Source organism: Trichechus manatus, unplaced genomic scaffold, assembly GCF_000243295.1.
Source record: "Trichechus manatus latirostris isolate Lorelei unplaced genomic scaffold, TriManLat1.0 scaffold00190, whole genome shotgun sequence".
Classification (NCBI taxonomy): domain Eukaryota; kingdom Metazoa; phylum Chordata; class Mammalia; order Sirenia; family Trichechidae; genus Trichechus; species Trichechus manatus.
The window spans coordinates 4385265-4411905 of record NW_004444126.1 but is presented as its reverse complement, the minus strand read 5'-3'; the positions used below and the strand labels follow the sequence as shown (position 1 = coordinate 4411905).

General features: G+C 49.3%; 1 protein-coding gene across 1 annotated transcript in view; it reads left to right on the top strand.

Annotated features, from left to right (window-relative positions):
* Positions 1–26306, top strand: part of KIAA1671 (KIAA1671 ortholog) — a 160360-nt gene extending 134054 nt beyond the window's left edge. The window contains exons 5-10 of the mRNA XM_004387641.1: positions 12340–12458; positions 16637–16892; positions 20877–21051; positions 23474–23598; positions 24734–24876; positions 26228–26306. Of these exons, the coding sequence (XP_004387698.1) occupies positions 12340–12458; positions 16637–16892; positions 20877–21051; positions 23474–23598; positions 24734–24876; positions 26228–26306 (897 nt within the window). The remainder of the gene's footprint in view (positions 1–12339; positions 12459–16636; positions 16893–20876; positions 21052–23473; positions 23599–24733; positions 24877–26227) is intronic.
* The last annotated feature ends 335 nt before the right edge of the window (positions 26307–26641 follow it).

Here is a 26641-nt window from a genome sequence, read left to right as displayed (position 1 = left end):
TGGGGTGAGCACAGGGATCCGAGGAGAGACCTAGCCCAGCCAAGCATGGAGAGCAATCAGGAGAGGCTTTCTGGAGGAGTTGATGCTTGATCTGTGTTTTAAGGACACATTCCAAGCAGACCAGGTGGCAACATTGGCCAGTGGCTGGCAGACGAACCGAGACGCCTCCCAGAGGGGCATATCTTTGGTGAAATTGCAGCAGGAGTTGGTAGAGTGAGGGGGTTACAGACCACAGAGTCGCAGCCTAGGTTTGAATCCAGGATCTTCCATTTACTAGTGAGATCCTGGTCAAGCTAAGCTGCTTACTTCTGTGCCTCAGTCTTCTCATCTGGAAAGTGGGGGTAACAACAGTACCTGTGGCTTAGAGTTGTTTGGAGGATAAAGGTGGCAGCTTGGCACACAGTAAGTCTGTTGTTGATGGTATTATTTAACTTCTTGGAGCCTCAGCGCCCTCATCTGGGAAATGGAGGTATTAATAGTATCTGTAATGGAGCCCTGGTGGCACAGTGGTTAAGAGCTTGACTGCTAACCAAAAGGTTGGCAGTTCGAATCCACCAAGCGCTCCTTGGAAACCCTATGGGGTAGTTCTACTCTGTCCTGTAGGGTTGCTGTGAGTTGGAATCAACTCGATGGCAATGGGCTTGGTGGTTTTTTACTATGGGAACTAAATGAGAAGGTCCACATAAGGAATTTGACATGGTGCTTGGTATGTAGTTGACACTCCATACGTGTTCGTGGTTATTGCTATTCTTTTGTCTCCTCGCCTACCTCTGTCACCCAGAGTGCAGGCCCCAGGGTGCTCACCTGGGTTTCTTGGGTCTGAGGGAACTAATCTCTGAGACTGACAGGAACCCTGGCCTGCCTAGCCCAGCTGTCATGTCTGATTTTAGCCTCTGAGCCTCTCTCCGGGACCATCTCTCAGCCCAGCCCTCTGTGCCTGGTCGGTCACTCCCAGCAGAAGTCTAACATCGTGAAACCAAAGACGCCTTCTCCAGACCAACTGCAGACGGGTGCTGCTGTCACTTGGGATAATGGTTGCCCGGTGGAGACAGTGTGTCTCACCCAGAGCCCCATTTTGGCAGCCTGCGTGCCACAGTGGATGACTCAGCCCCGGAAGGCGAAGGGTCTGCCCAGCAGAGCTGGGGGTCAGGATCATGTGTGATGTGGGACCTTCCGCTGGGGGCTTATCACGGGGAGCAGCGGACTAACATCCAGGTCGAGGGGGACAGACACTCAGCCCTTTTGGTTCTCAGCTGAGTGGTGGTGCGTGTTAGCACATTTGTTAAGGACCCCTGGTGGTGCAATGGTTAAGCACTCAGCTGCGCACCGAAGAGGTTGGTGGTTGGAATCTACCCAGCAGCTGTGTGGGAGAAAGACCTGGTAATCTGCTCCCATAAAGATTACAGCCAAGAAAACCCTATGGGGCAGTTCTACACTGTACATGGGGTTGCTATGATTTGGAATCGACTCTGACGGCACCCAACAACAACACATTGTTATAGTGTTTGTTAATGTGATGTGTTTTGGGAACTAAACAGTGGACTCCATCCTCATCGTCATCGTTCTTGTCAGGCGAATAGACATCTCTTTGGCATTTACCACGTGCCTGGCATGTGCACACTCCCACCAGGCATTTCACAGAGTCCTCCCAGCACCCCTAAATGTCCTCCCCATCCCGTTTCACAGATGGGGAAATGGAGGTTTAGAGAGGTTCGGTCACAGCTAGCAAATGACAGAGCTGGATTTTTCTGATCCACCCAATTGATTGTAGACTCTTTTCCTAGAACTGCTACACGATCCCACTTCCTGCAGGTTCCCCCAGTTCCCAACTTTTCCTGGGAAGCCTGGGGGTAGGTTAATTTTGCATTTGCAACCTAATGGTTTGTTCTTAAGGTTGCTTGGTGGTCATCAGGAGTTATTAGCCTCCTTGGGAGGTATTTAGCTTATCCATGGAGTGTTTACAAAAACAAATGTTATCCAAGCCCCAAGGGGTGAACACCATCATTTTATCATCAGTTAGGGAGGCCAGCCCTAACAGCATGGACAGCCTAAACTGCACTTGTTTGAAGGGGAATGAAATGAACCCGTCGTTTTCACATGGAGGCTTGATAAGTGTGGGACATCACCCAGCAGTCAAAAGTTAGCCATCAATCTGCAAAAGACTGTTGACACCTTTGATCTCAATCCATTAGTTCATCAAGGGAGGAAACTGAGGCTCAGAGAGGGGAAGGGTCTTGCCTGAGGTCACCCAGGGGGTGGAGCCAGAGCCAGGACTAGTGCCTGCTCACAGTGAGGACTGCTGGGTAAGGAAATGGAGCACAGCCATATACACACAGGTGCACACAGGTTTGTTCCTGTGGGCGGAGCCACAGAGCAGCTATCCTGGTGGGCCCATCTACCCTCATCATTCTGAAGGTGTCGCTGGAGCCAGGTGCACACACCTCCTCCATCTCTGTCCCTCTTGCCCCTGTGTCTCACTCTCTTTGTGCTTCTCTGTGTCTGCTTTCTGTGTATTTCTTGTCTTGGTCTTGTTCTCTTGGTTTATCTCTCTGCCTTGTTCTTGCTGCTTCTCTGTCTCCTTTTTCTACCTGCCTCTCTGTCTCTTTCCCTCCACCCCAAGCTTGCCTCTAAGCTCAGAGAGGACTTCAAGGCCTTCCTACCCTGCTGGGTGAGGCCCATTTCATGTCCTGAGCTGACTCCAGCAAGCCGACCAAACCATATCCTGAGCCATGCCCCTAACCAAGCCACAACAGCCTGGCCACACCTGTACTGTTGTTCATGGAGCCCATTGAGAGGGGTCAGTGGCTGGTGTCCTGTTTTTATTATTGGTCAGCAGTTGGACAAGTCTGACCTGGGCACAGGATGGTAAGGTGCCTTGTGACCTGGCTGCAGGCAGGTCACCTATACCAGCCTGGGCCCAGCCTGGGGTCCCATGACCACATAGCTCCTGACAAAACTGGGAGTATTGAGTTACAAGAAAGGAGACGGGACACACTTCTTCAATTGCACAGATTTTGTCTGTCAGCTGTGGGCCACTGAGCCCTGCCCTGACTCAGGGTTCTTTCTTAGGTGGATGTGTTAAACACCCCAAAATACATGCAGGCGTAAGAATCCACCCCCCACGCCCCCGCCAACTTCTGTGACACTATTGCCTTTTCTGGTTAAGAAGCTGATACCTTTACTTATTGCAAAAAAATAGAAATATGTTATTAGTGCTGTTGAGTCGATTCTGATTCAGTGACCCCACGTGATAGAGTAGAGCTGCCCCTTAAGGTTTTCTAGGCTGTAATCTTTATGGAAGGAGATCAACAGGTCTTTCTCCCGTGGAGCTGCTGGGTGGGTTTGAACCACCAACCTTTTGGTTAGCAAGCCAAGCATTTCACTCGTTGCGCCACCAGGGCTTCTTTTCATAAACATAATCCTTAACAAATATTTATTGCACAACTCCTTAGGCCAGGCGTTGTTCTAAGTGCAGGGGTACAGCAATGAACAAAGCAGCTTCTGACTTCATGAGCTGACAGACTGGAGGGTATAGATTAGGGGTCTGATCAAACCACTGCCTGTGGGCCAAATCCAGGCAGCCCTGTTTTGTAAATAAAGTTTTATTGTCACATAGCCATGCACATTTGTTTATGTATTATCTGTGGCTGCTTTCCTGTTATAAAGGCAGAATTGAGCAGTTATTATCACAGAGGGCACATGGCCCAAAAGCCAGAAATATTTACTGTTTAACCCTTTACAGAAAACATTGGCTGACCCCTGGTATAGATGAACAAACAAAAAGCCCCCTCCTGGTTTGTCTTTAGTTCGTGATGTATACAATATGATATTTTACTAGGAAGTACGATTTAATTAACTTTACTTGATTTTGTCATCTGATTATACTGGAATATAAAGTTGCAAGTTATGCATACTAAATAAAATCATCCTCAGTAATGCAAACACATGGGAGCATGGTGGTTCAGTGGTAGAATTCTCTCCTTCCATGTAGGAAACCTGGATTTGATTCCCAGCCAAGGCACCACATGTGTAGCTACCACCTGTCTGTCAGTGAAAGCTTGCCTGTTACTATGATGCTGAACAGGTTTCAGCGGAGCTTCCAGACTAAGACAGACTGGGAAGAAAGGCCTAGTGATCTGCTTCTGAAAATCAGCCAGTGAAAACCCTGTGGATCACAATGGTCTGATCCACAGCTGATCATGGGGATGGCCCAGGGCTGGGCAGTGTTCCTTTCTGTTGGGCATGGGGTCGCTATGAGCCGGGGTTGCTATGAGTCAGGATTGACTCAGCATCAGCTAACTGTTGTTGTGTGCTGTCGATTCCAACTCATAGTGACCCTGTAGGTCGGAAAAGACCTGCTCCATAGGGTTTCCAAGGCTGAAATTTTACGGAAGTCGACCGCCACATCTTTCTCCCGCAGAGCATCTGGTGGGTTTGCACCGCTAACCTTTTGGTTAGAAGCCAAGCGCTAAATCATTGCATCACCAGGGCTCCTTGGCAGCTAACTACAACAATCTAAACAGCCTGTTATCTCACCACTAGGAGGTGCCGTTGTTAACATTTTGCTGTCTAGCCTTCCAGGTGTTTCTGTTTACTTACACTCACAAACATTTGTGTGTTGGTTTTACATTACTAGTGTGATAACCCACATGGGTTGTTTGGTTACCTTTTGTTTTTACATTTGCTGGTATATGGCAGACATCTTTCTGTGACAGTAAATATTCTTTCTGAACATCATTTTTATTGGCCACGTGTATTCCAGTATACCATATTGTATCTCATCAGTCTTCTTATAGGCCATTAAGATTGTTTCCAAAATTTTGCAATAATAACCAATCCTGCAGGGAGCATCCATTTTCATAGATCTTGGCAAGTGTCTAAAGATTTCCCTGAGATAAATTTCTGGAACTAAAATTGCTGAGTCAAAGGGTATGCCCGGTTTGAATGTCAGGACATGTGTTACAGCTTGTTTAACACAGTCCTTAAAGGCGCCTGTTAGCCTGCCCTCCCCAGCTTGGGTATTCCAGAGCTGTCCATGATAGCTTGTGGGCGGAGGCAGTTAGGCATAAGCCCCTGGAGTCCTCACCCATCAGTGGCTCTGGGGCTTGGTGAGCTAGTCCCAGCAAGTGGTTTGTCAGCCTGCCAAGTTGTTGAAGCTTTTTACAGCGTTTTTACATACATTTCCTTACTAGAACCTCCTGGAACAATAGAAAAAAGGCAGAGCTAGTGGAATGTTGGAGGCTGGAAGGAGCACTGGGTTCCAGACCCCTCAGCTCTGCCTCTCACTCACTCTGGGACGTGAGAGCTGCGCAGCTTTCCCTGTGTCTGGGCCTTAGGTTCCTCATCTGAAAAGGAAGGGCTGACCAAATGGACAAAGGTTCTTTCCAGCTCTATTGGACAAATGACAAAACTGAGATCTGGACTGGGGACGACTGATCCCGACTAGGGGTGCATGTCAAGGAAGATCAGCACATGGCCCAGGTAGGGACGGATTTTGACACATATGCTCCTAAGAAGGAGCCCTGATGGTCCAGTGGTTAAAGTGCTTGGCTGCTGATAGAAAGGTCGGTGGTTTGAACCCACCCGGTGGCTCTACGGGACAAAAGACTTGGAGATCTGCTCCTGTGAAGATTACAGCCTTGGAAACCCTAGGGGGCAGTTCTACTCTGTCCTATAGGGTCGCTGTGAGTCAGAATCAGCTCCTTGGCACAACATGCTCCTAAAGACAGCTCTTCTGCATTCCTTTTGGTTCATTGTATGCATTTTGAGACTACCTTGTAGACATCTACTTGTCTGGAGTCAGTGAGGGTTTATAGTGGCTTATGAGATCAGACTAAATTAGAAGAATATCTTTCCTTAAAACGAAAGAAAAAAAAAATCTGACTTTTAGGAAGTTTTGGAAGAGTTGCTGGCCTTTTTTCTGGTTGATCTTGAGGCGTCCGTAGCCCTGGGAGCTAAACTCGAGGGCTGCCGATTTGAGGTGCCGCCAGGGTCTGCTTGAGTGATGAGACAAGAATCATTTGTAACAAGTACACGGTTACCAGGATACTAACTGGTGAAAGTGCCGATAAACAGCTTGCTTTCTTAAGCCTCATTTACAAAATGAATTCCCTTAAATAATCCTCACCCCTACATGGCTCCACAGTTGGGGTGGGTCTGTGTTGAAGAGTAGTGACTGTGACGTCATTCAGCCAAATAATAAACATCTGCTTTGTGCCAGATAGTGCGGCACAGAGAGGTTAGGTAACTTGCTCAGCGTCACACAGCTACTATGTGGAGGAGCTTGGATTCAAATCTAGGTATTCTGGCTCCAGAAACAGTATTCTTCCAGGGGAGACTGACGAGACTGGTCAATTATAATTCTTATGTGATGGAAAGTTCTAGTGCAGTACGGTCCAACAGAACTTTTTGCGATAATGGAAATGTTCTCTCTCTGTGCTGTCCAGTATAGTAGCTACTAGCCACAAGTGGCCATGGAATGTGGTTAGTGCAACTGAGGAACTGAATTCTTAATATAATTCAATTTAGATTAAATTGAAGTAGACACATGTGACTGTTGTTATTGTTGTTAGTTGCCATTGATTCTGACTCATGGCGACCCCCTGTGTGCAAAGTAGAATTGCTCCATAGGGTTTTCAAGGCTGTGACCTTTCAGAAGCAGTTCACCAGGCCTTACTTCTGAGATGCCTCTGGGTGGGTTTGAACTGCCAACCTTTTGGCTGATCGTTGAGCACTTAACCATTTGTGCCACCCGGGGACTCCTCACATGTGACTAGAGGCTTCCATATTGGAGAGCACAGGTCTAGGGAATGGTGGGAGCCTGGGGGCTCCTGGGCCAGCCTTGAGGGGGTTCAGAGAAGGCTTTCTGGTGAAAGAGCCATCAAAGTTGAAATGTGAAGGACAATAAGGAGGGGCAGGGGCAGTTCAGTGGACTGAGGGATGTGAGGGGAGGAAAGTGGGCTGGAGAAGCCACTGGGAGGGACTGGAGGGAGGGACGGAGGAGGCGGAAGACTAATGGGATGGAGAGACAGGGCTCCAGGGCGGGGAGGGGCACCCAAGGAACACCGAGCCCAGCAGACCCTTCACGAATGAAGGCCCCCGTAGGGACTGCATCTTGATGGCCACGGGGAGCTATTGAAGAGTTTGGAGCAGGGACCCTGCAGGCTCAGATTCCAGTTTTGGAAAGTAGAATGGGAAGAGAGCATGTGGAAGGGGGCGAAGGGTGAGGGAAGCAGGGAGACCTGGGGACTGTTGCAGGGAGTGAACGGAGAGCTGGTGAGGCTGGATGGAATGTTCCGTATGGAGACTTCAAAGGACTTGGGGGTCAGTGTGATGTGGGGGTGAGGGTGAGAGGGGTATTAGAGATGCTGCCCTTGGAGATCTTAAGTCTGGGGTTAAGCTGTGGAAAGAGAAGACCCATCGATGCCCATGGGGACTTCAGATTCCTTCACTTGGATCCCAAACCCCTGCGAGGAAGACCCACAATAATGGGAGTGGAGCCAGTGTATATTTGGGAATACCGTTTATCCCTAGCGCTGCCTAAAGGAGGTTGGGAAGTGACTCCCCTGCCTCACGCCCTGATTCCACCCTTAGAATCCTGCAGAACTTGCCTTTCTGATTTCCAGAGGCTGCACCCGCAAATTCCTTCCATAGCTCAGCTCTGAGAGGGCTCCCTGTCTCTCGGGTGTTTGAGGAACCAGGAAGAATCACACTTTGCCAAGGCTTCCTGACTGCCTGCCTGGGTGAGGGGGAGGCATGGGAATGGATCCATCCAGGCAGCTCACATTTCCTGAGCTCTGAAGGGCTCCCCAGAGACTGTCCCATTGCAGCCTCAGAATGACTGATGAGAAACTGAGGCTCAGATGGGTGGAGCCCCTTGCCCAGACCACAGAGCTGGGGAGGAGCAGAGACAGGTCTCAGCCCCCCACCCCCAAACCCCCAAGTGGTAAGCTGCACCATCTCTGCCTCCCACTGTGTTAGCACACACTGAGGACTGGCCAGTTAATGCTCTCAGCTGCTAACCGAAAGGTTGGAGGTTTGAGTCCACCCAGAGGCACCTTAAGGGAAAGGCCTGGTGTTCTACTTGTGGAAAATCAGCCATTGACAACCCTGTGGAGCACAGTGCTGCTCTGACACACATACGGTCACTATGAGTTGAAGTCAACTCAATGGAAAAGCCAAACCAAAGACCAGACATGTTACTGTCACGTTGATTCCGACTCATGGCAGTCCCCGTGCGTGTGAGAGTAGAAGTGTGCTCACAGGGTTTCTTGGCTGTAATATTTACAGAAGCAGATTGCTAGGTCTTTCTCCTGCAGCACCACTGGCTGAGTTCGAACCGCCAACCTTTAGGTTAGTAGTCGAGCACAAACCATTTGAGCCACCCAGGGACCTAACTTGATGGCAACTTTTTTTTTTTTTTTTTACTAGTGGGGTCAGGCTGGGTATCCAGCTTGCAGCCATCTGCAGTGTCCCCCAGGAGCAACTCCTACGGCCCCACCCTCTGCCTCTGAGTCTGACCCCAGAACGGGATTAAGCTAGGGAATGACTGATTCTGTCACATCTTTGCGAACAGTAAGCAGCTGGGACTGAACTCAGATGACCACTTCCTGGGTCCCAGGGAGTCCTGTTAAGGGGCTGGGTGTCTTAGCATGTCAGGTGACCTTTCAAGGTGATGATAGGTAGGTAGGTAGATAGAATGAAACAAAAGGAAGTAAAGAAGATAAGGAAGGAAGGAAGAGAGGGAGGAAGGGAGGAAAGAAGGAAAGGAAAAAAGAAAGAAAATTTCCTCAAATGGGATCTAACTTCATCCCCAGAGCATGCTGAGAGGCATCCTCTGTGCTGCTCGTGGGCTTAGAAATAGGAGAAACTGTTCTGAGGCTGGCTAGCATGCTCACTGAGATTCAGAGCCTTAAATATCTACTACTCTTTGACCTGGTGACTCACAGGAATTTCTCCTATGGGAATAATCACAGAGATGTGTTGATTTAGCCTTAAGGATGTTCATTATGTTGCGATTACAATAGTGAAAAAGAATCAGCGACCTAAATGTCAACACTTGGGGACTGCTTAGATGGAGGATGTTGTGTCCATGCAGTGGAATACTCTCCGGCCATTAAAGACGATGCTGTAGATGAATATTTTTGACCCAGGGAAGAAAATTCTAGATAGGTCCATGCCAGAATGTTGTGTTTGGGTGATGAGTTATTTTCCAATGTTATTCTTTGTGCTTTTCTATAATTTCAAAATGTTTTACAAGGAACGTGTATTATTTTGATAATTGAAAAAGAAAAGGATTCTACAGGCGGTGGAATTGGGGGTGTTTGGATAGTGACTGTTACCGTGGCTGTTGTTAGTTGGTGTTGAGTCAGCGCCGACTCATGGTGACCCCACGGACAACAGAAAGAAATGTTGCCCTGTCCTGCGCCATCTTCATGATCACTGGTGTGCTCAAGTCCATTGTTGAAGCCACTGTGTATTTTGAGTCCCTTCCAACCTAGGGGGCTCATCTTCAAGCACCCTATCGGACAGTATTCTGTTGTGATCCATAGGGTTTCCATTGGCTAATTTTCAGAAGTAAACCACCAGGCCTTTCCTCCTAGTCTGTCTTAGTCTGGAAGCTCTGCTGACACCTGTCCCCCATGGGTGACCCTGCTGGTATTTGAAATACCTGTGGCAGAGCTACCAGCATCACAGCAACACACATGACACCACAGTGTGACAAAATGACAGGTGATGGGGCAGCTGTTATTAGGGTCTGTGAGTGTGGCTGTCGCCCAAAGGTGACTGAGGGATTTATTCTGAGTTCCCACGTTTGCATACACCTTGGTCACAGCATTCCCTTGAATGCCGTGGAGTACACGAGTATCTCCAAAGGGTGAGAGAAAGAGAATGGGAAAGGAGGCAGGCATTTATGAGGCATTTCCTGAGTGTCAGGCCCTGTGCTAAGAGCTGTCTCGTGGGTCATCTCACTTGGCTTCAGTGCCCCTGGGGTGATCACCGTTTCCTCCCTGGATCCTTGGAACTTCTCTATGCTGCAGAGAGGGAGGTGACAGCCCTGAGCTCACACAGCAAGGGGCTTATTCCTTAGCTTGCTCAACTAAGGATGGTCCCATAGAAGCTGAGAAGAGGCGTGCTCCCCAGTCTCTGCGGGGAGCATAAACTGCTGAGAAACACTCACTCTGCCTCCACTAAGCACCTACTGTATGCCAGGGAGGCTCCGTGTGGGGAGCAGAGACGATGGAGCGTCCCCACATTAAAGGATCCATCAGATGTGTTACAAGATCCCAGGGCTGTGTCTGTGTTATACTCCCCACCCCTGGTTCCTCAGTGCCTGGCACATAGTAGGTGCTCAGTGAATATTTGTTGACCGAATAATTTATATGTCAGACTTTACATGGTACAACTGACGAGCTGTCTAGAGTAGGCAGGAGGAGTTCAGGGAAATGAGAGATCACTTGGGCTGGAGTGGCTTTGGGTGGGAAGGATGGATAGGAAGGGGGAACAGCACGGCAAAGGCCCAGAGTCTGGGAATGTGTGAGGCTCGTGTGGGAGATGGTGAGTAGGTCAGGGACGGTGGGACAGAGGGTTTATTTGGGGCAGGAGTGGGAGATGGAACTGGACTGGAAATTTGGAGCTCGATTGTAATGGGCCTTGGATTTCAGCAGGAGGGCAATAGGGAGCCATTGAAGGTTTTTGAGCAGGAGACGAGTGATTTGGGACACATTCCAGCTATGCTCCTGGCCATAAATGGAACACAAGGAGTGAAGATGCTCCGTGTTGCTGTTTCTGGAATTGGGAGCCAGGTCGTCCTCACCCCCTCCTCCCCGCCACATCCCGTATCCATGGGCCCCCAGCAAGGTTCCCCTCTAAAACATGGTGACTGGGAACATCATTTAAAACTCAGGCAGCCCAAGCCCTTTGAATCATCACCGTGTCAGTGGCCCATGGAATTGGGCTTCTGGTTTTGCCTTGAGTCCTCCAGCTCCTCCCCACTCAAAATAAAGGCCTAAGTGGTGGCCGGTTCCATAGTTATGTCACAGAAAATGGGCTTTTAATTCGCTGAGCAGATGAGCGTTAGGGAAGCCAGCTGATCGGTCATTCAATGGAGATTTATGGGCTGCCCGTGGTGAGCCAGGCGCTAGGCTCAGCCCTGTGGTCAGTAATGTGGTAACCACAAGGATGCTTGTTCCCTGCTGACCCTTTGGAGTGCTTAGGGCCAGGCGGGACCCATAACTGGCAAGGTAATAAGAGCACAGAAGGGTCAATGCCGCACGGGGCCCAGGGGTCCCCAGTGAGGACTTGGGGTCCACGGCCACTGCCTTAGTTTGAATTCCACTCACCATTGACTGGCTGTTTGATTTGGGGCAGTCACTTCACCTGTCCAGGGCCTCAGTTTTCTCATCTGTACAATGGGGATGGTAGTCAGATTCACCTCATAGGAGTTCAGCAAGGTGATCGATGTTATCGGCATAGCTTGATGCCTGGCACAAGTTAAATGCTCCAGGGGTGTTCGTGGTGCTGATGGGGGAAGCATGGTGGCGGGAATATTAGAGAGGGGGGCTGAACCAGACCGAGACTAGGGAGCAGTGACAACTGAGACAAGTTTTCCCCAGCGGTGGTGTGCAGTGGGGAGTGGTGCACTGGGGAGGGGCTGGGTGATGGCAGCAGGGCCCTGGGTGCCAGGGAGGGTGGCCAGTTCATCCCAGTTTGCCCAGTTTTCATATTGAAAAGTCCCACATCCCATGAAGCCCCTCAGTCTTGGGCAAACCAGAATGGTTGCCTACCCCAGTGCCCAGCCAAGACATTTTCACCCACCTAAGTGGAAACCCTAGTGGCATGTGGTTAAGAGTTTGGCTGCTAACCAAAAGGTCAGCAGTTCGAATCTACCAGGCGCTCCTTGGAAACCCTATGGGGCAGTTCTACTCTGTCCTATAGGGTTGCTATGAGTCGAGTTGACTCAACGGCAATAGGTTTGGTTTTTTGGTTTTTATGAGGACAGAGGAGCTTGGGTGGCACAAGCAGTTTGTGTTCGACTACTAACGTAAAGGTTGCTGGTTCAAACCCACCCAGTGGCATTGTGGAAGAAAGTCCTGGCAATCTGCTTCCATAAAGATTCCAGCCAAGAAAACCCTGTGGAGCAGTTCTACCCTGTACCACATGGGGTTGCCACGAGTCAGAACCGACTCTGCAGCAACAGGTTTGGTTGTTTTTGGGTCTGAGGACAATGGGGAGCTGGGGCAGGTTTGAACAGGGGTGATGCAGTGTGATTTGTGTTAGCTGCTATGATGTTCTGAGCGCTTCCCCCACAGAAACCTCTCATCTGGTTTGTCTCTTCAGGACCAGCTGAAGCAGTGTTTTTCCAGGCGGCCGCCCGAGGCCAAGGACACCGACACCCTCGTTCAGGAGACCAACAGCCAGTATGGGACGTGGACGGAGCAGTGCCAGAGTGGGGAGAGGTAGGGCAGGTGGGCGGGCTCCCCCTACGGGAGGGGTGTCTACGCGGGGCCAGGCAGCCCACTCACAGCCTGATTTCAGTGCCGCCCACCCAACCGCCTGATTTCTGTATTATTAGAATGCCTGTAATTATAAGAGCACATGATTCTTGTTGTAAAAAGACATTTAGAAAGTACAAAAAAAAAAATTACAAAGAAAATGAATGAAAAGCCGCTCTAATCCCAGCATGCAGACATAACCCGCAGTAGTGTTCTTGTTACATGTCTGTTATATGTTAGACTTTTTTCTATGTATCACTGTGTGTGTGTGTGTGTTTATGTATGTATATGTGTGGTATATATATCTATATTGATATATTTACACCTGTCTATCTAGCTAGTTAGATAGTTAGCTAGATAGGTATAGATATATCGATATAGATGTATCTATATCTCGTAATTTGTGGTAGGCGTGTTCTGTAAAGTCCCCACAAACACTGGCATAACAAATACCTTTCTACCTCAGCTGGGAAGTTTTTACCATTGCGCGCATGCAAAATCTCCTTTAGTATTTTTAGCAAATGGACAAAGCAAATACTGAATCCATGAATAATGAAGATTGAGTATATATTTATATATATATATATATATATAGGAACATATTATACATATTGCTTTATAAACTATATCTGTATATAACATTGCCACTGTAAAATGGCTTATAGGGCCTTCAAATGTCAGCCTGGCTAGGAGGGGCCATTACTGCTATGGCAGAAGCCTGAAGGTTATTGAGTGTCACCTGGATCCAGGAGGCAGGCAGGTCGGGGTTCAAATCCCAGCTTCACCCTAACTGGCTGTAGGACCGTGGGTAAATTACTTAGATGTTCAAATTTTATTTTTCCCCTCCATAGAAGGGGAATAACGCTTATTTAAAAAAAAAAAAAAGTTGCTGTCGAGTCAATTCCAACTCATGGCAACCCCATGTATGTCAGAGTAGAACCAAGCTCCATAGGGTTTTGAAGGCTGATTTTTCAGAAATACATTGCCAGACCTTTCTTCTGAAGCGCCTCTGGGTGAACTGGAATCTCCAACTTGTGGTTCACACTCAAGCACATTAACTGTTTGCACCACCCTGGGACTCCGCTTATAGAAATAGCCAGTGTTCATTGAACATCTATACCCGGCACTGTTCTAAGCAATTAAATGTGTTAATTCATTTAATCTCATTACCCCATTTTGCAAAGAAGAAAGCTGAGGTACCCCACCGCGTGGGGTTGTTGGGAGGATAACAGTGTGGCAGTTATCATAGTTCCTGGCACATAGAACTTTCATTGTATCTGTTATTATTTCTAAAATACCATTTTCCTTCTCCCTCTTGGGTGGGATTGAGCAGAGTGGTGGCTTTGTGGACATCTGGAATACCTGCTCTTCTGAGCGGGTGAAGTTGGCCTTCTCCAGCCATGGCTGCAGGTCACACAGTGTCAAAGCCAACTGCGTCGCTGTGTGACTCAGTTTCCCCATCTGTGGGTATTATGCCCAGTGGAGGAAACTGAAGTTCAGAGAGAGGCAGGGACTGCCCACTATGTCCGTGACTGTGCTGGACTTGAACCCAGGTCTCCTGCCCCAAGTTTGGAGTGATCTTACCCCTCCACGGGTATGTCCCATAGCAATAGCTGATGTTGAAGTGGGGCTGCAGCTGATAGAATTGAAAATGGGTCAGAAAAAGGGAAGCAGAAGTTTCTGATAGTGCTTGGGAAAGCTGCTTTTTTTTTTTTTCTTTTACTACCCTGTGAAAATGTGTTTAGTTAATGAGCAAAGAGCACTTGGCTGCTAACCAAAAGGTCAGCAGTTCAAACCTACCAGCGACTCTGTGGCACAAACACCTGGCAATCTGCTCCTGTAAATATTTACAGCTTTGGAAACCCTATGGGGCAATTCTACTCTGTCCGATAGGGTCACTATGAGTCAGAATCGACTTGATGGCCCTTAACAACAAGATAAAGGGAAGCAGAGGTTTCTGATAGTGCCCAGGAAAGTTTTTTTTTTTTTTCCTGTGGGAAGAGCGAGGTGGTGGCTAACCTGTGAAATGTACTTAGTTAATGAGCTTACCATATTTCACTAGAAGGCCCTTGCAAGAGCCCTGAGCTGGAATCCTGAAAACCTGGATCTCGGTTTTGCCCATCTAACCATGTGACCCTGGGGAGGCCCCTTCCTTTCTCCTGGCCTCAGTTCCCCAGCTTTTACAGAAGGGTTGAGACCTGCCCGCTAGGATCTGTGATCCTCCCCACACCCCGCCCCATGGGCGCCCCCTGCTGTCTCCGGGAAGCACTGCAGCCTCCCCTTCCAAACCTAAGGAGGGTCTGTGCTCCCAGCTGTGGGGCGGTGGTGCCATCTGCTGCCTCTGCGGCGGTATCGCCCACAGTTGTGGCTGGATTAGATTCAGTTTCATCCCATAACCCCAACATACTACATACTCCAAGCAATAAAATTATCCCAGAGCTGACCAAAAATGTGATTGCAGTTCCACAGTGCAACACGCCACTATGCCTGAGTGGAAGGTCCTGCTTGAGGGTGCAGCTTGGGGGCATCTCAGGACAGATCCACCTGATAGAGACCCTGCCCTTGCTCAGGGTAAGGGTGTCCTATGTCCTGGATGCTGGGCTTTTACATGTGTTTCTTGTTTTGATTTGTTTTTTCAAGTGTGTGTTTGTGGGAGGGGCAGGTAATGGCTTGATTTATTTATAAATTTTCTATATTATGTGGTTTCATTTACCTAAACAAAAAAAAAAACAGTTGCCATTGAGTCAGTTCTGACTCATGGCAGCCCCATGTGTGTCAGAGTAGAACTGTGCTCCACAGGATTTTCAGTGGCTGATGTTTTGGAAGTAGATCTCCAGGCCTTTCTTCTGAGGTACCTCTGGGTAGATTCAAACCTTCAAGCTTTCAGTTAGCAGCCAAGCACGTTAACCATTTGACTACCCAGAGACTTCTCAGTTACCTAAAACCTGTTGCCATTAAGTTGATTCCAGCTCATAGCAACCTAAATATGTTATCAGGGCGAGAGATTCCAGAGGTAGGACAGAAGCAAAGATGTGGATTCTAGAGTCAGACTACGTGGGTTTAATTCTAGTTCTGCCCCTTTGGGCAAGCTGCTTTACATTTCTGTGCATCAGTTTCCCTTCAACGAGGTTAATATTTAATTTCATGAGGTTAATCCTACCTCATAGGATGTCAGAGAGGATTAAATGATGTGATTTTTAGCACAGTGCCTGGCACATAGTATGTGCTCAGTAAATCCTTATTGAATGAATGAGTGAATGAAACACTGCAGAAGATCCTCCACCCCCTGCTCTTCCACAGGTAACTGCTGGTAATCACTTGCCCAACAGAAATACAACGTGAGCTGCAAATGGGAGACAAGGTGTAATTTAGAATGTTCTAGAGGGCGGTAGTGTTTCAGTGATAGAATTCTCGCCTTCCATGAGGGAGGCTTGGGTTTGACTTCTGGCCACTGTACCTCATGCACAACCACCACCCATCTGTCAGTGGAGACTCGCCTGTTGCTATGATGCTGAACAAGTGTCAGTGGAGCGTCCCGACTAAGAAAGACTGGGAGGAAAGGCCTGGCTATCTACTTACAAATATCAGCCAGTGTAAACCCTATGGATCACAAAGGTCTGATCTGCAACTGATCATGGAGATGGTGCAGGACCAGGCATCGTTTTGTTCCGGTGTGCATGGGATCACTTTGAGTCAGGGGCTGACTCAGTAGCAGCTAACAACAATAACAACATAGAAAGAATTTTTTTAAAAGGTGAAATTAATTTTCACAATATATTTTATGGAGCCTAATAAATTCAAAATATCATTTTAACATGTATTCAGTATAAATCAATATAAAACGTTGTTAATGTGCTATTCACATCCTTTTTCCATTAAAGTTTTGGAAATCCGGTGTGTGCTTTACCCTCATGGCACATCTTGACTCACACTAGCCACACCGTGAGGGCTCAATAGCCACATGTGGCAAATGGCTCCGGATGCGGACAGCACAGGGTTAGGGGCTTTTTGAGCGGGACGAGACTGATCCTTTGTTGTTCCCTGGAGTAGACAACACACCCCGCGCTGTACTTTCTGTTCTCTGAAATTCCGTTCTCTGAAGCAGGCTCCTGACCGTGTCTCCTTTCCTCCCCTTTCTGCAGCTTGGCCCCAGAGTCCCCGTCCCCAGACAGCAGTGCCGCATCAGCACGGAAACAGCCCTCCAGCAGCCGCTTGTCCTCCCTGTCATCGCAGACGGAGCCCACCTCAGCTGGGGACCTGAACGACAGCTTCAGGGGCCAGCGGAGCAGCAGCGTGGACCGCTCCAGCACAGACCTAGACTCCACCGACAGGATGGAGGGGCCGTCCCTGCTGGACGCCTCCCCAGTGCAGAGGGTGGATGACTTCTCCTTCATTGATGTAAGTTGCTGCTGAAACCAGTCATCTCTCCTAGAGATTGATGGGTCACATTAAATTATATCGTGGAAGGTAATTCTGTTACATTGTGTTAGATAACACTGTGGAACAGCGGCTAGTCTAGTGTTTGGTCAAACCACTGGGAATCATAGTCTAGCCAAGTTGACACATAAAATGAACCCCGTAAAGGTGACTTTCTTTAGGGCCCAAGTTCCAGCATCTCCTGGTGAAATGCCCACTTCAGAGGTAAGATGTGTAAGACAGGGATCCCTGTCATGGGGGCAGAGGCCACCAGCTTGGGATGGGCTAACTTAGGATGGGCCTGGCAGACACCAGCTGTGTGTCTTGGGGCACATGTCTTCACCTCTCTGAGCCTCGGCTTCCTTATCCATTATAACCAGTGTGTTTGGCTCCACAGGCTCAAATATAATCACATGTGTTCAAATTAAACTGGTCCAGCCTTCACCTGCCAGATGAGCAGGAAGTCTGGCCTCTGACCCCTGGGGTGGAGGGGAAGGTCTGTCTGAGCTTTATAATTCCAAGCAGGAAGGGTCTGGAGTTGGTGCAGACCAATTCTGCCGGATGTTCTCACCAAGGTCTTGCTCAGTGGAAGTATCCCTGGTGCCGGAGGATCCAATCTGTCTGTGAGTAGGTAGTGACATTTCCAGGCAGGGAAGCCCCCCGAGCCATGGGCCCCCCGTATGTGTTCCCAGGGCAGCCCCTAGAACTGAGTTCTTCTGGTTCCCAAACACAGCCACCCTCCTGGATGTCAGCTACCTAGGAGCCCAGGTTGAGCTGCCTTGTGCTCCAGCCCCTTACAGACCAGAACTTGTCCTTTCCCTGCTGGGGGCCACACCTCCCAGGGTCAGGCAGAGCTTCCTTTATAACCTGGAAACACAGGGACCTCATGACCCTGCTTCCCTGACAATAGGGCCACCTACCCACCCTCCTGAGGACCCAACAAGGGACCCTCTCCTGGCATAAAGCCCTGTGCCCACACTCTAAGATTCCCTCCAGGGGAGGAACCACCCCCTTGTTGGGAAAGGGGATATCTTAGGGTTCTCTAGGGAACCATACAATTGTAGGGGCTGACAAGTCCCAGATCCACAGGTCAGCTGGCAGGCTGGAGACTTCTACAGGCTCAAGCCCCAAGATCTCTAGGTCATGTGACAGAAGAGTGCAGAGCTGAGAAAGAGAACAAGTTCTGCCAAAATACTTATTTACAGTCTGGGAAAGGGAGCCCTGGTGGCGCAGTGGTTAAGCTCTCAGCTGCTAACCCAAAGGTCAGGCAGTTTGAACCCACCAGCCACTCCAAAGGAGAAAGATGGGACAGTCTGCTTCCGTAAAGATTTACAGCCTTGGAAACCCTATGGGGCAGTTCTACTTTGACCTATGGGGTCACTAGGAGTCGGAATCGACGGCCACAGGGTTTTTGGTTTTGGTTTTTATAGTCTGGGGACAGACTGCTCCCTAAGGAAACTCCCCTTTCAACTGATTGATGGATTACGTTAGACTGTATCGTGGAAGGTGATTCTATTACATTGTATTAGATTACGTTACGTGACAGCAGCTAGTGTTTGGCTGAACTGCTGGTCTGGCCAAGTTGACACAAAATGAACCATCGCAGGGGGCTTCTCAGGGCCTCAAAGGACATTCACCTTCCTACGGATTGTCAGGGTCTCTCACTGGCACCTCCAGCTAAAGACAGAGCCAGAGAAAGACACAAGTTCCGTCTTCATCAGGACACCCTGCTGTGTAAACGCAGACGGAGCCATGTCTACCTCTCTGGTTGTTGTAAGGATTTAGTTAGATAAGGTGTTCAGTTATTCGTTCAGCAAACATTCACTGAGTCCCCACTATGTGCTGGGCATTGCTCTAGGTTACGTGCTTGTGTGATGTCACTGTGCTGTCAAATAATTCGCTGGAGTCTCCCCAGAACATTAAGCAGCTCCTTCTCGGTGTCCCTCATGAACAACAGTAGCAGTGTGAACAGCCCCCAGTCACTGAGTGTTGGCCACTGGGCCACATACATGCTAGTAACTCCCAGACACAAAACTCAGCACCCCGTTTTGCAGATAAGGAAGCTGAAGTAGCCATTGAGTGGTTTCAAATGCTGGTGTCCCTAAGCATAGGTTTAGCTGTTTCTTTAACCTACACTAAGGTTTTCCCGGAGTCCCAGGTGGTACAAACAGTGAACACACTCAGCTGCCAACCGAAAAGTTAGAGGTTCGAGTCCACCCAGAGGCACGTTGGAAGGAAGGCCTGGTGATCTACTTCTGATCAGCCATTGAAAACCCTATGGAGCACAGTTTTTCTCTGACACACATGGGGTCACCGTAAGTTTGAATTGACTCCCTGGCAACTGGAAGGTTTGCTTACTGTGATGTGCGTCTTCCATGGGGACTGTTTGGAGGGCGGGGGCTTGAAAGGGAGAAGTGGGGCACTAAGGAATCCAGTCCCTGTTCAGGTTGAGGCTGCAGTGGTGGCCCTGTGGAAACAGAACCACCACCCCCATGTAGGGCTAGTAGGACCCAAGGCGGCCCTTCCATTGGGGTAGTCGGAACTTCCCACTCTCTGAGTCTGGGAAGATGGCTCCCTTGGATTCCCGGAGAAGTGTGCCCTTCTCGTGGGGGTGGCAGGCTCTTCTCATAGGGGTAGCAGACCCAGGCCAGTGCCTCCACTGGACACAGTTGTGACAGATTTGGAAGCAGCTGTGCAAGTATCAGCTCCCTCCCTCGCCCCCACTGGGAGGCCTGTCACGTACCAGCTCTGGGAAATGATTCACTGAAATTAGCTTGTTATCGCTAACTTAAAAGGCCATTGATGATGAAATTTCTCAAAAGTGGCCCTGAGAAGAGACAACAAGCATTTCATGCAAGAGCAGGAGCTTGTCTGGAAGAGAGAAGTATCTGGTCCTCACAGCTCTTGAGTTTGAGCCTTAGTCAGGTAGCATCTGAAACAAGGGCCTCCTGTGCCTGGGCTCACTGAATTCTCCCACCCACCCTGTGAAGGGGGTGCTGTGATTAGCCTCATTTTACATATGGGGACACTGAAGCTCAAAACACTGCTCAAGGTCGTACAGCTAGGATTTGAACTAAGCAGAATTTGAACCCTGAGCTCTGAGCTCTTTGTCACCCTTTCCCGGGAGATTGCTGAGCCGGTTGCTGCCCCATCTCCTCACTGGGACCACCGCTGCCCTCCCAGAGATGGTCTGCACCTGCCGTCCTTTCACTGGGATCTTTGTAAACCATCCCTGACCCGCCACCTGCCTCTGCTCATCATGTGTCCTCCAGGATGATTGAGAATGAATGACTGGTGCTTAGCAGTCTGGTTCCTCCACCCCTCCCACCTACACCATAGATTATTCTGAGTAGAGGAGGGACCTGGGTGAGAGCCTCTGAGCTTGAGGACCCTTTTCTGAATAAACCAGAAACCAGTTCTTGTTGAGTTGGCTCCAACTCATGGTGACCCCATGCATGTCAGAGTAGAACTGTGTTCCCTAGGGTTTTCAGGGCTGATTTTTTGGAATTAGATTGCCAGCCCTTTCTTCCAAGGCACCTCTGGCTAGACATAAACCTCCATCCTTTCAGTTAGTAGCCAAGTGCATTAACCGTTTACATCACCCAGGGACTTCAAAACCAGTTGCTGTTAAGTTGATTCCAACTTGTGGTGACCCCATGTGTGTCAGAGTAGTCATTTCCCTTTATTGTGTGACTACTGTGTGCCAGGCACAGTGATAGGGCACTCAGGTTCATTGGTCCATTTGATCCTTGCAACCAGCCTACATGGCATGTGTCATGGAGAAACTTAGGATATTTAGATAATTCTTAAAATGTGGAAACATCGGCCCATATACCACCTAAATAGCATCTTGTATATCAATGAGGCTACATACACCTTCCTTGGGTGATGCTCTAACTGATGGGTGGTACCCTCAGTTGATGGTCTCCTTGCTTTTTACATTTTCCTCTTCTTCTGTCCCCAAAGCAAACCTCAGTCCTCGATTCAAGTGCCCTAAAGACCCGCGTGCAGCTCAGCAAGAGAAGCCGCCGCCGGGCTCCCATCTCCCACTCCCTTCGGCGCAGCCGACTCAGTGAGTCAGAAAGCAGGTCCCCTTTGGAGGAGGAGGTTGACAGCACATGGATGTTCAAGGACTCAACAGGTATGCCACGCCCTATCTCCTCTACAGGTACCACGACGAACAGCAGGGGGGTTAGGTTAAACACTGCAAAGAACTTCCTGACATTGGAGGCTTTAGGACATGAGAACACAATCATATAAGAAACTATAATTTCCCACTTTGTAGAGATTATCAGAAACTAGGATAAAAAAAATTAAGGGGTGATATATTAATTTGGCCTCTTTGGGTTGAAAGGGACAGAAACACAATAGGATTTTGCTATTTCTGCTTTATATCTTTATTGAATTCATCCTTATACTTTGTTTGCTGGTCTTTTTCTAGATTCTTGAATTGAAAGAGCAGTTAATTTATTATCAGTCTTTTTGTTTTCTAATAAATATTTAAGGCTATACATTTGCCTCTCAAAACTGCTTTGGCTACACTCCATATCAAAATCTAATCTGAACTGAATCTTAAAGAACAGATGGGAATTAGCCAGGGAAGGAAGGATATCCTAGGCAGAATTTTTAACAGGATCAAAGAGGCAGAGGTGTGGAATGACCATTCTGTGTGTTCCAGTGTTGCTTGAGCTGCGAACAGCAGGGACTGTCCTGGAAAGATAGGCAGGGACCAGATCATGGAGAATCTTGGTGGTTTGCCAAGGAGTTGGACTTTATCTGTTAATGATGGAGAGCCATGGAAGAAACAGCAAAATCTTATTCTATGGTTTTAAGAAGAAGCAATTTTTTTTCTTGTAACAGAAACTATAGTAGCTTTCTCCCACTCCATTCTTTTTTTTTTTTTAATTATGGTAGAAAGATACGCAATAAAACATTCACCAACTCGACAATTTCTGTGTGTATAATTCAGTAACATTGATTACATTCTTCATGTTGTGCAATCATTATCGCTATCCTTTTCCAAATTATTCCACCACCATCCACATAAACTCAATGCCCGCTGAGCAAAATCTCCCCCTTTCCTCCTCTTTGCCACCCCTGGTAATCATTAGTAATCTTTGCTTTCTATATATTTGCTTGTTTCATATAAGTAGGATCATACAGTATTTGTCGTTTTGTGATTGACTTATTTCACTTAGCATGATATTGTCAAAGTTCATCCGTATTGCGGCAAGCATCAGGACTTTATTTCTCTTTATAGCTGAGTAATATTCCACAGCCATGTGTATATGCCACATTTTGTTTATCCAGTCATCTGTTGATGGACATTTTGGTTGTTTCCACCTTTTGGCTATTGTGAAAAGTGCTGCAGTGAACATTGCTGTGTGGGTGTCTGTTTGCATTCCTGCTTTCACTTTTGGGTATATACCTAGGACTGGGATTGCTGGGTCACTGCCACCCCACCCTACACAGTCACAGCTTTTAGTGCTCCGAAAGCTCTTGCAGGTGCTTTTCTTTATTTGGGGTTTGCCCCTGGCAGACAGTAGGATGTCAGACCAGGCTGTACACTGGGTGATACCCTAAACCGATGCTTGAAGGGTTATCTCTTCTCTCTCATCCCTCTTCTCCACAAGTCTGGCGTCGGTGCTGCTGTTACTAAAGGAAACATTTAAATCCATGGGTGAGACTACTGTCTGCAAACCTTCTTGGTTTTCTGAGCCAAGTTCAGCTAAGCCCTGCCCTCTGGAGCAAAGGAAGACCAAAGTGGGGAGGAAAGCTTCCCAATACCCCCAACCTGGGATGTGATTGCAGGACTTCTGGGTCCCATCAGCCTGGAGGAGCCAGCCAGGGACTGGGGGAGGCCTGGGGGCTGCACTTGCTGAACATGCCCAGCCCCCTGATTAGCCTGGGGCTCCCGAGGACCAGGCCCTGTTCGTCCCACTGCCTTTTCCTCCGCAGTGCGTAATCCAGTGCCCCCGTCTCAGGGAGGTGGAAACTTCTCCCCCTTCACTCTAGAAGAGTGGGGCCAGGCAGACCACCACCTAGAAGTCTCTTGCTTTGGCAATCTAGCTCGCCCACGAGGCGGGAGCAAGTAATAGGGTTAAGTACTGGAACAGTGAGCTCGGTGCAAAGGAAAGTGGCTTCCTGGTCCCACTTTGGGGCAGCCCTTTGACAAGACACACAGCTCTCCACACACCGCTCGCTTCCAAGAGTGGAACACCAGAGAGCGTTTCTACTTCTTCTGCTGTCTCTGCCAAAGATTTCCCCCTATTTCCCTGACCTGAAATGAGCCAGGAGCCCAGGAGGTAGGTCTCTCTGTGCCCAGCCCAGGAGAAAACCTCATTCTGTAGCAAGTCAATAGCTTCTGGCAAGAGGTGGAGTTGTGAAGTGGAGAGAGCCTGAAGACAGCAGGCCCAGGTTTGTCTGCATCTGTGAAATGGGACGGTAGTGTCTTCTGTGCAGGGCTGTTGTGAGGATTATATGTGAGTAAAGTATCCGACACACAGTAGATCCTCAATAAACGGCTACTGTCAATGACCTCAATGCCCGTTTCTTTGCAACAGAAGAGAAATCCTCCAGAAGAGAAGAGTCGGATGAGGAGGAGAAGCCGCCCAGGGCTGAGAGGACACCCGTCAGCCATCCTCAGAGGATGCCTGTGTTCCCGGGTGTGGATCCAGCAGTGCTCAAGGTACTGAACCGCTCGCCCAGAGCAGATAGCTAGTTAGTTGACATTGAGTTGGCACCCTTCATGGCGACCCCATGTACAACAATGGAACAAAATGCTGCCTGGTCCCGTGCCATCCCCATGATTGGTTGTCCATTGTGATCCATAGGGTTTTCATTGGCTAATTTTTGGAAGTAGATCACTCTGCCATTCTTCCTAGTGTCTTAGTCTGGAAGCTCCACTGAAACCTGTTCAGCATCATAGTAACACGCAAACCTCCACTGAGCATGAGGTGTATTGGCTGGGAATTGAACCCCGGTCTCCTACATGGTAGGCGAGAAAGTTTTACCACTGAACCACCAGTGCCATATATATGTATGCATATATGTATCTGTGGGGAGAGAGAGAGAGAGAGAGAGAGAGAGAGAGAGAGAGTGTGTGTGTGTCTCGCGCGCCTAGGGAAACTCCCTTTGTTTTTGCTCTTAAGCCCTTCAAATGATTGGATCAGGCCCACCCCCAGTATGGAAGGTAATCTGCTTTACTTAAGGTCAACTGATTAATCACCTGTAATTCCCCCTTAACAGCATCTAGACTAGTTCTTGACCAAACAACTGGGCACAATAGCCTAGCCAAGTTGCCACAGAAAATTAACTGGCACACACTCCAAAACTGGGCCAAAATCCACCCTGCCATATTCCTGGGGGAATATCATGGACAGTCAAAGCACTGCATTTTATTTGTGTGGACACAGGAGCAAGTAGCTTAGTATATCTGAACCTCCCTGGTGAGATGGGGCTACACTCTCCATTCCAGGGTTCCCAGGAAGCTAAATGAGATGGTACATCACGTGCCAAGAACACTGCATCTAGTGGGTTTTCAGCCAATGATAACTGCCCCCGTTGTGGTGCAGGTTTTTGGGGCTGTTGTTATTTGCTCTTCTTGGCCAAGGATGGCTGCTTGGGATGTGAGCCCGGCCTCCGGTTTTCCTCGGCCCCTGAGGTCAGGCAATATCCCCTCCAGCTCCCTGTTTTCTGCCTGGGTCCCTTCAGACACTGGGGGTCCCACTGCTTTCCAGGGCCCCCCTTGCAGTGAAGGTACACTGGATGGGCCCGTCCCCAGACAAACGGCATTCACAGACTCGGCTCTCCTCTCTCCTCAGGCTCAGCTGCACAGGCGGCAAGAGGTGGACAGTCCCGGCGAGACCTCCACCCGGGCCCCCCAGCCCAAGACGCCCAAATCCCCCTTCCAGCCTGGCGTGCTGGGCAGCCGTGTCCTGCCATCCAGTGTGGAGAAGGATGACAAGTAAGGGGTCTTGGGGACGAGGGTCCCTCTCCTCCCAAACTCAGGATGTGCTTCTGGGGAATGTGCTGAAATAGGTGTTAGAGCTGATTGGAAGGAGAGTTTCAAACTGCTTTCTTCTCTAGCAGCAACTTTGTTCAAATGAACTGTCGGCACTCTGATACCTGAAACATAAGACAGAGACGGGGAAAGGGGGCCAGGAATCAGGCCAGTTGGCTTCACCTCCATCCTCCCTGTGCCCGTCTGTTCAGAAACCTGGGGCACCATTGTTGGAAAGCTACTGATCTGCTGCAGCACTCTCAAGACTTATGGGGAAACTGAGGCATTCGGACTTGTCTTACCCTCTAGGGAAGTATCTTTGTCTCAGGCGAATCAGAGAGACCCAGGAAGCTGGATGGAAGGGCACAGCCAGGTTGGGCAAGATCAGCTAGTTCAGCTGCCCTCATGGAGCTCCTGCACCATGCCAGGCCCTGGGGTAGGCCTGTGCAACTCAGGTGCCCCATCCCCCTAATAAGGAGGCTTCAGCAGAGGCATCTGAGGGAGACATCTGCTGAAGGCCCCCGATACAGAGGCCTCTGTATGGAGGCACCTGGGCTAGGAACACAGAGATGGGAAGAGTGCAGCCAGCCATGGGGCTGAGTCCTCACCTGCAATGCCCTCCAGAGATGGCAGTGCACGGGCTGGGCACCAGGTCCGCTTGGGGAAGGCAGCTGTCCCCCGAGGCCAGCCAGGAGCCCAAGTCCTCGCCTGCAACGCCCTCCAGAGATGGCAGTGCGCGGGCTGGGCATCAGGTCTGCTTGGGGAAGGCAGCTGTCCCCCGAGGCCGGCCAAGAGCCTAAGTCCTCACCTGCAACACCCTCCAGAGACAGGGAGGATAAAGAAGTGAGGCCAGCTGGCCTGATTCCTGGCCCACTTTCCCTGCCTCTGTTGTAGATATCAGTCTGCAGGAGTTCATTTCAACTGTGTGTGTTATAATTTCTATTTAGTTGTGGTAGGTTTTTCTGGCTGTGTGGTTTTGGGAAATTTTGTCATTTAATATAGGAATATTTCTTTTTGACTATTGTTGAATGTGCACCAGGTCTGTTTGGGCAGCAGCTGTCCCTCAAGTCCAGCCAGGTAGAGCCTTTGTCATTGCCTGTGGTCAGGCCTGAAAGATCACGCTTGGCTTTTTAGCCAGGAGCTGGCCTCCGCAGTTGGGCACTGTGGTTCATTCCCACTTCTGCTAACATGAGCATCTTTGCCACCTGTGCCCTCTGCCTTGGCATTGAGCATGGAGAGGCAGGCACCACTTAGCCCCTGCCCATAGGAGCTCCTGGACTGGCCCAGGCTCGATTCTCTGGATCTGTGGTTTCAGGTCAGAAGAGCCCCCTCCCCAGTGGCTAAAGGAGCTGAAATCCAAGAAGAGGCAAAGTCTGTATGAGAATCAAGCTTAACGAGGTATGAGGGGCTCTGTCGGGGGAGGCCTGGGAAGAGCCCCGTGGCCGGGGATGTGGGAACTTAGGCGGGAGGCAAAGGTGCAGAGACTGATTGTTGTGTCCTAGCAAAGGGAAGCCTGCAGAAAGGGAAAAGGGAGTGTTCTGGGTGCCTGTAAAGAGGAGAGTGGCAGTCTGTTTCCGTTTAGGGGAAACAAAACCAAACCTGGACCACTGGTTGTTGCAGTTAGGTGCTGTCAAGTTGGTTCCGACTCACAGCAACCCTGTGTACAACAGAACGAAACACTGCCTGGTCCTGCACCATCCTCACAATTGTTGCTGTGTTTGAGCCCATG